Source organism: Pygoscelis adeliae, unplaced genomic scaffold (genome assembly GCF_000699105.1).
Source record: "Pygoscelis adeliae isolate BGI_AS28 unplaced genomic scaffold, ASM69910v1 Scaffold280, whole genome shotgun sequence".
Taxonomy (NCBI): domain Eukaryota; kingdom Metazoa; phylum Chordata; class Aves; order Sphenisciformes; family Spheniscidae; genus Pygoscelis; species Pygoscelis adeliae.
In genome coordinates this window covers 1,881,645-1,892,581 of record NW_008823944.1, presented here as the reverse complement: position 1 = coordinate 1,892,581, position 10,937 = coordinate 1,881,645, and the positions used below count along the sequence as shown (strand labels likewise).

Here is a 10,937-nt window from a genome sequence, read left to right as displayed (position 1 = left end):
CCAAAACTGAACACAGTATTTGAGGTGCGGCCTCACCAGTGCCGAGTACAGGGGGACGATCACTTCCCTACTCCTGCTGGCCACACTATTTCTGATACAAGCCAGGATGCTGTTGGCCTTCTTGGCCACCTGGGCACACTGCTGGCTCAAGTTCAGCCGGCTGTCAACCAGCACCCCCAGGTCCTTTTCCTCTGGGCAGCCTTCCAGCCACTCTTCCCCAAGCCTGTAGCGTTGCATGGGGTGGTTGTGACCCAGGTGCAGGACCCAGCACTTAGCCTTGTTGAACCTCTTACAGTTGGCCTCGGCCCAACGGCCTGTCCCGGTCCCTCTGTAGAGCCTTTCTACCCTCAAGCATATCAACACTCCCACCCAACTTGATGTCATCTGCAAACTTACTGAGGGTGCACTCGTTCCCCTCGCCCAGATCATTGATAAAGTTATTAAACAGAACTGGCTCCAGTACTGAGCCCCGGGGAACACCACTTGTGACTGGCTGCCAACTGGATTGAACTCCATTCACCACAACTCCTTGGGCCCAGCCATGCAGCCAGTTTTTTACCCATCAAAGAGTACACCCATCCAAGCCATGAGCTGCCAGTTTCTCCAGGAGAATGCTGTGGGAAAGGGTGTCAAAGGCTTTACTAAAGTCTAGGTAGACAACATCCACAGCCTTTCCCTCATCCACTAAGTGGGTCACCTGGTCATAGAAGGAGATCAGGTTAGTCAAGCAGGACCTGCCTTTCATAAACCCATGCTGACTGGGCCTGATTGCCTGGTTGTCCTGTACGTGCCATGTGATGGCACTCAAGATGAACCGCTACATAACCTTCCCTGGCACCAAGGTCAGGCTGACAAGCCTGTAGTTCCCCGGATCCTCCTTTTCTCCCTTTTTCATTCAAAGAAAATCTTACAGTCTACAATTACAAGATCAATACCTTCATAGCATTCTTGCAAACCAAATTTCAGAGGTTCTTTACTTGACAGTTAGGCCCTTAATCAACAAAGCACTGGCCAAAATCCAGGTTTTCAGTACTCTGAAGATTAGCCAATGAGGAAAAGGGATGACAGAAGATGGGGACATTTTACTTGAGATAAATTATTTTTGGCTGCTGTGCTGTTTTTCCTAGTCAGGGTGCTGAAGTTCAGTGAGCCCAAGTTAGTGTTATCCTATCCCTAATAGTCTGAAAATATTGCTGGAGTCATTTATGACATAGCACAAGGAAAAGAGAAAAGACTTGAATAATGTTTCTATCCCACTTCCTTAATTGGGAAACTAGCATGATGGAAGAGATGCATTTTATTTTTGGAGCAGATGAGAAGTGAAAGAGCACTGATATACTACGAGCAGCATAAAAAGTACATGGGAGTTTGCTCTGTGAGACAATAAAGAGGGGATATTTAGGGAATGGATGCAATTTTGCCATGTTGTTAAATAGTTTTGCACCTAATTTGCCATGCAGAAAGGCAGAGCATATTACTGCAAGTAAGGCATGCCAATTACATGGTTACAGTGCTTGTGGGACTTGAGCTAACTTTGCATGTCATAGTGCAGTTATAATAAGTTATCCTGTTGCAGCTCGGGTTAGTGCTAGCTTAGGATTTTGCCCGACACAGAGCAGATGTGCCCAAAGATAGTAAAAGCAGCACATACATCTAAACCCAAGAAACCCCAAGCAGTTCTAAGTGTGATAGGCAGTTTGCTGAGAAATAACCAAAGAATCAGAATCCTATGAACCATCCCTCTCCAATTCAGTCGTATTTTCCTCTTCTTTCTTTTCTTCTGGCCCTATTCTCACACCACTAACTTCAGAGTGGATCTATTTGAAACAGAGGAGAGGAGCATGTTATTAGCTTCAATGTCAAGTTCCAGTTCGTCTCCTGAATGATGGCATTGTCCATTCAATCCCTTCAGAGTACAAAGGACCAGGAATTCAGCTCTTCTGCTTTCTGGGTGAGTGCTTTAACTGCTAAGGTAATTATGAAAACAAGGGCATGACCACTACTACCAATCTTGATGGAGTTTTAGGCTGGTACATGTTCTGATTTTTTTTTTTTTAATCGCATATCTAAGGCAGATCGAATTCTTCAAATTTGCTCATCACCATCAGTGTTTATACTTAAACCATTAATCATACTGTATCTCATCTGGCTCCTTCTCTGATGTGATGACTATAGAAAAGCTACACTCTGATGAAGTTTCCCCCTCACACCCCACCCAACCTTTTCCTGGAGACTTATAAAAGGCTTTCTCTCAACTCTTGGCTTCACAAGAGACTTAGCTGTCTCTTCACTGTCTCTCTATCCAAATTTCTTCCTTTTCCTTCTGGAATATGCTATATACTGCTATGCCAGTAATCTAGGTCTTTGATTTGTTCCATACGAATAGTACAAACAGTAGCGTAGATCTGTATTGCTGGATGTCACCCACTCATTAACAATAAACAAAAGTAATGCTATCAATGTGTCTATCTCTAAACAAGTTTTTAAATTTATATAGATTTCCAACAGCAGAAACTTTCTCTTCATTTTGTAAACCAGAACCAATTTCTAAATAAAAGGAGCTTCAATAGTAAAACATAGTGAAATGAAGACATGGAATGCTTTGTAGACTAAGACTTCACGGTCAGTTTGGGCTCCACCCCATTAGTCTACATCACTGGACTGGAACAGAAACTAGATTTTTAAAAAGTGCAGAAATATTGTACAGCTTATCCTTTCACAGGTTTGAGCAGAGAGAAAAGGAAGAACTTGCAGAGGCTCTCTCCGCCTGCACTCTGCACTGTTATGGTCAGAGCTCTAGCCCACTCCTTTCCAAAGCCATTCTTCACGTGCATAACGTAACTTTCAGTCAGTAATTCTTTTGTAACCACATTTTCTTGGAGGAACAGCTTTCTAAAAGTTAAATTTATAATCAAATCAGTAAGGGAGATAGATGAAGTGATGAGGAGTGCCAGTTACAATGTGATTATCTACAACCACTATAGAATATAAATACATACAAGTCTACAGTTTCACACAGTACCAGATATTACAACAGACTGGGAAACATCTATAATAAGGAGAATAACTAAAGATAAAGACAACATACCTTCTTCAAAGAGTAACATCATGTTCGTGCTTTTATTAGCGACCATGTTATTCAGTAAGGCAATCACAGTTTGCATTGTATTCCCAAGTATACTATCTTGGTGTTCCTGTAAAAACAACAAAAAAACCCCAAAATAAAAATAATCTGGCCTTCCTTTTGCAAGGTTAGAAGACAACTGTTCCCTTCCAAATATGTAGTAATACAAAAGCAATACTCTCTCAATCCCTTAAAGTTCAACATTTAAAATACTGGAAAACCAGCCAAATATCTTAGTAGAGAATATCAATTTCAGGGAGCCAAATCTAAAATCTTGGACCAAAACTTCTCCCATGTTCTTTTGAACTGAAAGAGTTCCTATTTAGGTCTAAAATTTTAGGACTTTTAGAAATGGCATAGAGCTTTATCAACCTAATCTCTATGTATTCAGAACCACGAACATTTCCCTTTGTATGGTATTTCTTTTATTAATGGTATTAATTTTACTCTTTTCAGTTTCAGCTTGATAACCCACAGTAAGTCATAAAATCTATTTGTTGGTTTTGTTTGTATACATTCATAAGTATAAAATTAATTTCACATGCACATTAAAGACCTATTTCTGCATCGAATTGCATCACTTTTATGATGTCTTTCTTACGCTTGATGATTGCTTCAGTGATTTTTCACAATTTTCTGAGACTAAACTGATAAGAAGAAGGCGTCAAGGTTTATAAAGAAATTTATTTTCCTCTGTTGTAGTTAACACACTTGCACACTCAACCTGAAAAGTGTGGATAAGGCAGTGCAATCAAAATATTTATTTATTCACACTAGTGACAGTAATAACTCAGGTAACTTCCAAGAAGCCAAAAATATGAGCAGCTTTTCCAAATTTGAGTGTATATATATATATATATATATATATAAAAGCCTGAATACACTTCAATTCTCCCTAGAAGGTTCAGGAAATATTTTGTCCAATTTTTCAGACTCAAAGCCAAATAGAAACATACATCCAAAGTGAAAATAACATCATTAAGAAAAAACTGTCATATTTCACGTATTGTAGACATTTCACATGCACTTAGGTGACTTCCACGCTTCCCTTTCCCAAAAAATCTCTCAGTAGACTGATATCGCTCAAGTAGTTCACTGCCACAGAATATGCCACCTATTCTGATCCATCTCCTGTCTGACAGTAGGCCTTTGAAAAAAGTTAAATTTTAAGTTGAACAAGACAAAAGATTCTTGGTCTGAAGTTGGGTTAAGTATTTCAGATTACAAAAATTACTTCAGACCCTGAATACAGTCTAAGGAACACTCTCCCTGAAAGTTCCTTTAGGAGACGAGCACTGGTGACCACGAACAGTTTGTTTTCTACACCTCTTTGCTCAGGTATTTATGACCTTCTGTCTCAGATGTATGCTTGAAAAAAACAAGAGCAATCTATTCTTCTTTGGGATAATCTTATTGACCATCTAAATACCATAGCTGGTGCAGACTTAGGCTGCTTGACTGGTAGCCAGCAGCAATCACAAAGAACATATTTTACTATTTTTCCAAGATTTCACTTCAAGGCAACCTGTGAATGGCATTCAGAGTGATATCTCTAGTTTATAAGCCACTTTTTGGGTTGGGCCAGGACTAAGTCATCAGCGCTGCATTTAGGCTAAGCCACACTATTTGAATCCCTGCCTGGAAACATCACGTAACTGGTTGCAAGAAATTCTCAAGTGAGACACTCCTGATTTTTATTTCTTGACTAGTCTGATAAAATTCAGGATACTGTGAAATGCATCTTCAATGCCACTTTGGAAAGTCCTCAGTTACAGTGGTATACAGGGTTATGCTATGTGAAGAACAAATGTTTTCCTTTAAATGTTTAACTACTGAAGGAAAGGTTTTGACAGGCAGAGGCTCAGATGGTTGCTTTGAGAGCATTAATTTCTGTTTCTGCACTAAAAAACTAAAATTAAATGCTATTATTTCCTGTAAATACCATGAAATATACATGATAAGGCATAATACATTAACAGATAAAGAAATATATAAACATACACAGCCTCCTATTCAACTTCAGGCTGTATGAATTTTCTATTCTTACTAGAGCACTTTAAACTGGATCATAAAGAGAAGAGACAAGGAAGAGTGGCGCACAGGCTTTGAAGAACTGTAGTTTCCTACCAAACCCTAAAAAAATATATGTCCAAGAGCCCCAAAGTTCTATTTACTTTACATAGCACTCTGAGATGTCATTTATGATTTCTATAAAGACTACAAAAAAATCTCTGTTCCTCTGAAGGTTTAAAATATAGCCTGATAAATTTAAAAGCAATGTTGGAAAGTGTAAACACTACTTTATTCCAAAGATAAGGTAACCAATATAGAAAAAAGATACCATAAAGCCATGGTTCTAAAAATAAATTTGAAGTTATTTCCTACAGGTAGCTGAAGAGTAAGCAAAACATTTTTTCAAAAGATCAACAACGTGTTTATCTGTTAGTCTATCATCACAATATCTTATTAATTCTCCTAAAGAACATTTAGAAAACAATACATTAATAACATGAATGCCTATTTGTGTTATTGAAGATAATAACACATACATTGAGAATATAAAATTAAGAAAAAAAAAATCCACAAGTGCCAAAGTGAGAGCTGACTCAAATATTTTCTTTGCAAGTACAATATTTCTATCACTGCCCCATATATTTGAAGTAAACATCTTCTAGTAAAATTCCCTTTTGAGATATGCAATTACAAGAGAAGCTGGTAGTTGCTTATGATAGCAATCTTTTGCATTCACCAGGTTAGTAACATTAAAATGAAGCCATCTTTGCTTTTAATGGAGATCAATTACACTCTACAACCCTCTACTGAAAGACTAGCACTAATGCTTTTACTTATATCAAAGCATATGTAACAAAACTTATCTTACCCTAAACACATATAAACTAGAATTCAAGATGCAATGTAGATATCCTGAGGAAGGAAAATGATCTCTTAATGAATAAAATAATCTTACAAACGGTATACGCAGCTGTACTACTAAGTTTTAACATATGTATCAGATGGTTTTTGACAAGATACTAGGTTTCAAGAAGCTACAGGTATGCTTTACTTATCTAAGTCATCACTGATTGCTGTTAGACTCAATTTTAGAGGTTTATATAAAAATATTTAACTTCTTCATAATCTATCAAGGAGCAAAGCTGATCTAATTTGTGTGCACAGCACCACAGACTATGGACATTTAATGAACAGTGCACTTGACAGCTTTAATAAAACATAGCATTTGCCAGCAGAAATAATTAGAATTGAAGCAGCAAAATTCTAGTGTTTGGCAACACAGATGAAACAACTTCATTAAAATGTACAGCTTCGGCAAATGAAAGGCAAGAAAGCACTGGACCCTGAAGAATCAGCCTTCTCAAAACTAATTGCTTCAGTGCTTAAAAAGGACAGCTATGAAATACCAAGGGCATAACAAGGAAATACTAGTATTAAAAAAAGGAACAACAGAAGATAAATCAGGCTTTTCAAATAGGACTGCACTGTATTTAGGCCATTAAACTTTTCATTCTAATTTTGAAGGGTTGTACGTTAACAAAAGAAATCAGTCGAAGTATTTTCTTAAAGCCAATTAGGTAAGAGGGCGTGAATTAGCAAAGTGGGAGTACGGATCTTGGCAAGATACTATGGCTAAAGCTGCCATTTCTCTTCCTTTAAGTGGATTAGAACTCAAAACAGCATAGGCAAACTACAGTATTTTAGTTACATTTTAGATAACAAAAGAGATAGCAATTGTGATAAGAAGTTACCAATTTGGGAGACTTCATATACGTGCCTCCTACTCATGCATCTATTAATCCAGAAGAAAATGCACTAAATGCTACGTTTACAGATATGCTGTAATTAAATCTAAGGATCACTATATACCACATTACTACTGCTCATTCAATGTAATCAGAGTGATTAAACTTTAACTATAAAGGGGCTCTCCTCCTCAAGCTTACATATGACCTATGAATGCAAGTTAGGTAAATAAGGGGATGTAACAAGATGGAGGCTTGATTTTTCATACACTAAATCCATTTAAAGAAGAAAATTATAGAAATGAACCATATCCAAATTGTATTTACTAGAAGATGCCATTTTTACATGATGATTCTTTGGGACAGTATAGTTGAGATAAAATAAATCAAAGCATTGATGCTAACAAGGACCTCTAACGAGTACAGTTTAATACTGCATTCAAGCTAGCATATTTTGATATACTGTATTACTTTGTATATATGAAATAGAGGATCAGAAACTTTTCTGGACATAATAGTAGAACCCTTCTGTATGAAACGGTATTATTACATGCAGCCTGCAAGGAACATTCACAGCAGCATATGCACTGTTCTTCAATCACAAAAGGAAGCCCACTGAGAAACAAATTTAATCCAGCTATGTACGTAGTTGGCTAATCTAGTCTTTAACATTTTGTGGCTTTTGATGCGTAAGACGAGTTATGCATAAACTGAAAGCTTATAAATATGGATCTCTAACATTAAGGTAATACTATTCTCCTTATTGATGATTAAAATTAGACGTAAGCACAGCCAAGCCTCTTGTTATTCTGCTTTTCAAAAATCAGCCCTTTTCAAAAAGCACAGTTCTAACAGAGCTAATATTTCCAAATATTTTCCCCCGGGTATGGTCACACAATAAGGAGCAACTACTAATCTGGCAACCAATTTCTGGAATAATCATGCTTCTCAGATGTATCACAACAGTGATACATTCAGTCCACACAAGAAGATCGGAAGTCTTGCAAATTTCACAGAAATTCCTGTTGGAATATTGAAGGGGGAAAAAAAAAAAAGATAATATGTATTCTTAGTCACCAAGTGCTTAGCCAAAGTCAATCGATGACAGGGAAACAGTAGTAATTTTGAAGGACTGATGAAGGAGAAAGGATACCATTAATAAAAACCTAGGATGTCAAGTACCAATCAACAGAAAGCAGTAGTGTTATTCTTAGATTTTGTTCTCCTACCCACTGCAGCAGGTGATGCAAAACTTCACAAGATACTTTTTGAGAAGTACATCCATTTTTGAGAAGTATATCAATTTACAAGTGCATTCTCTTGCCATACCTAAGTTCAGATTTTCAGAGACGTAACAATCTTTCTTTTTATTCTGGAACTCATTTGTTACATCCTTTTCACTTCCACAAATTCCTTGTTATCTTGGAGACAAGCATGCAATTTTATCTGTGTTAATGGTCAGGATCTCACAAGGCATAAGGAGGAAAGGTGACATTTACAACAAACAGAGCTGTAAAGAACCTTGTCTCTGTAGAATGAAAAGTTGAAATTTGTTACTTTTAGAAAACCAGCTTCTGTCAAGATCATACAAGTACTTCTTTTGTACAACAAACATTAAGAACTGAAAATATAAATAAGGCCAGTGTCCTTTCTCTTCTCATTTTATTCCCAAATCCTGTGAGAATACAACTTCAAAGAATGGACCTGTGAACAAGAAGAGTATTTTTAACACCACCTATTAATAGCTTAACTACTTTTCCTCCTTTAGGAGAATGACTTCATGTTTTGAACTTGTGGAAGTTGAATAAACCATGCTAATCCAAGAAGTTAAGGATTACAAAACTGTCCTATATCAGCAAGCATGAGATTTATAAACAATATAAAGAGAAGAATACTTAAATCTGTTCAGAATTAGATGTAGACAATCTTCAAGGTTATTAAGAGGGAATCCGTATGAAGGTTTGTCACCAGTACTACTTTACTCATGATGAAAAGAGAAAGTTGCCAGGATATCAATACACTTTTAAAATTACAATATAATTTTTATAGTGTAAGCTACCGAAGTCCCAAATCTTGAGTAAGAATTCCTTTTTGTCCTTGCTTTTACTTTGTATTTATCTGACCAAAAAAAAAATCAGATATTGGCATGAAGTTTCTGTTAGTCAATTTTCAGTGAATCAGTCACCTTGGGGGGGGGACCCAACTAACCAACAACAGGAAACTAATGGTCCAATTCAGTGAAATTCATGTACCATTTTTTATCTAATTTTTGGACAAAGACAGGATAAATTTTCTTGCAGCACAACACAGAAAACAATAACCAGCCATGCAATCTTACATTCACTGTTACAGATGAAGTGCAAAGCAACTCAGCAGCAAATCTCTAAATGCAATGCCATTTCTTCTTCCTACAGAACTGCACCTAAATTTCTGGCACCAATGAAACCTCAAAGCTTCTTTTGCTCCTGAAAACCTCATAAGAGCTCATTCTCAAGGGAAATTTTCTTTACTGTCAACAGAGGGAGCCTGAGAAGACTCCTCTCTCAAGTAGAGTCAGACTCCTTCACAGGGAGGACACTCTGAAACAATTTCCTATAAAAACATAATTTTCCCCATTACCTACAAAGAAGTATCCAAGCAATTAGCATCCTGAGTATTAAAGCTATTCATTGTGAATAACACTCAGATACTCCCTTAAAAGAAAAATTTGCTCAAGACTGAAGAGACAGTATGGAAAAGAAGCTATATACATATCTTACTCTGGAGAATTAAACTTCCTCATATCAAAGAAGATGCCGGCACCCTGGAAGCATTCATGCTGGTATGTTCTGGAGCAATGAAGCTCTAGAAGTAATTGATACCACCACAGCAGTCACTTCATATTTAGTATCATAAATCTGTAGATGCCTTGGAGAGTCTCAAGTATCAGTGAGGCATTTGAACTGCAAAGTCACTTGATTGAGCTGCAATCAACCATTACACCAAGAAATTTCCATACCAAAATATACATTTCTCAGACTTGCATTTTCAGCATTAATTAAAAGCTAGTTCTTAAAGAACTTCAGAATGACAGATACCAACCAACTGACATTTTTTTTCCCCACATGGATTTTGCTTTGATGTAAAAGACACTTTGCCACTACAAGGAAAGAAGTTTAGATGAGTTTGGGGAATTTGCTGGTGGCTTTTTTAATTTAGAGAACATAGATTCATTAGACTTACCCAAAGGATCATACTGAATTTTTTTACTTGAAAAGGTTTGAAGGGTTCAGAATGGAATTTCTGCTTAAAATAATAGAGACAGACATATGCTGAATAGGGTACTAAGTTAGGGCACTCACCTAGGATACTGAAAATTTAGTTTCAAGTCTCTGCTGGAATTGGGCTGTGCAGGGATTTGAACGTTGGTCTCCTTAACTCTGCATTCCCGAATCCATCATCAACTGTTAAGAAATGGCGCTCTGTCTCTTCTCCCTTCTCTATCACTAACTAGTTGCTAAATTAGTAGTTAAAAGCAGAAATTGAGACTGACTCAGTGATTATACTACCTACTGAGGTGTGCAAGATCCAAACTGAAACACCTTTCCCAGCATTTTCCCTAACAACTAAAAAAAAAACCAACTGAGGAAAGACTAGACTTTTCTGAGGAACTAGAAAGGGATAGGAAAAATATCCATTGTCCCTCTTAATCTCAAATTGAATGTTTTATTCTTCATACTCACAGACTTAAGCTCAGTTGTGCTGGAGAAAAAGGTGTTGAATTAGAAGCCATGGGCTGACAAAGAAACACAGAGAAATGGAACCTGTCTGAACAAGGAAAGAATGCTTTTTCCCTGCCATAATTTAGTTGGGCTGAAGGGAGATATAGTCTTTGTATTGGGTTTGTGTGGCAAGGTTTTGGTAGCAGGGGGGCTACAGGGGTGGCTTCTGTCTGAAGATGCTAGAAGCTTCCCTTGTGTCTGATAGAGCCAATGCCAGCCAGCTCCAAGACGGACCTGCCGCTGGCCAAGGCCGAGCCCATCAGCGACGGTGGGAGCGCCTCTGGGAGAACGTCT

At 37.4% G+C, this 10,937-nt stretch overlaps 1 protein-coding gene across 1 annotated transcript in view; it reads right to left on the bottom strand.

Moving 5' to 3' along the window:
• Positions 1 to 10,937, bottom strand: part of ULK4 (unc-51 like kinase 4) — a 247,806-nt gene that overhangs the window by 89,303 nt on the left and 147,566 nt on the right. Inside the window, 1 exon segment of the mRNA XM_009321252.1 lies at positions 3,089 to 3,194. Within this exon segment, the coding sequence (XP_009319527.1) occupies positions 3,089 to 3,194 (106 nt within the window).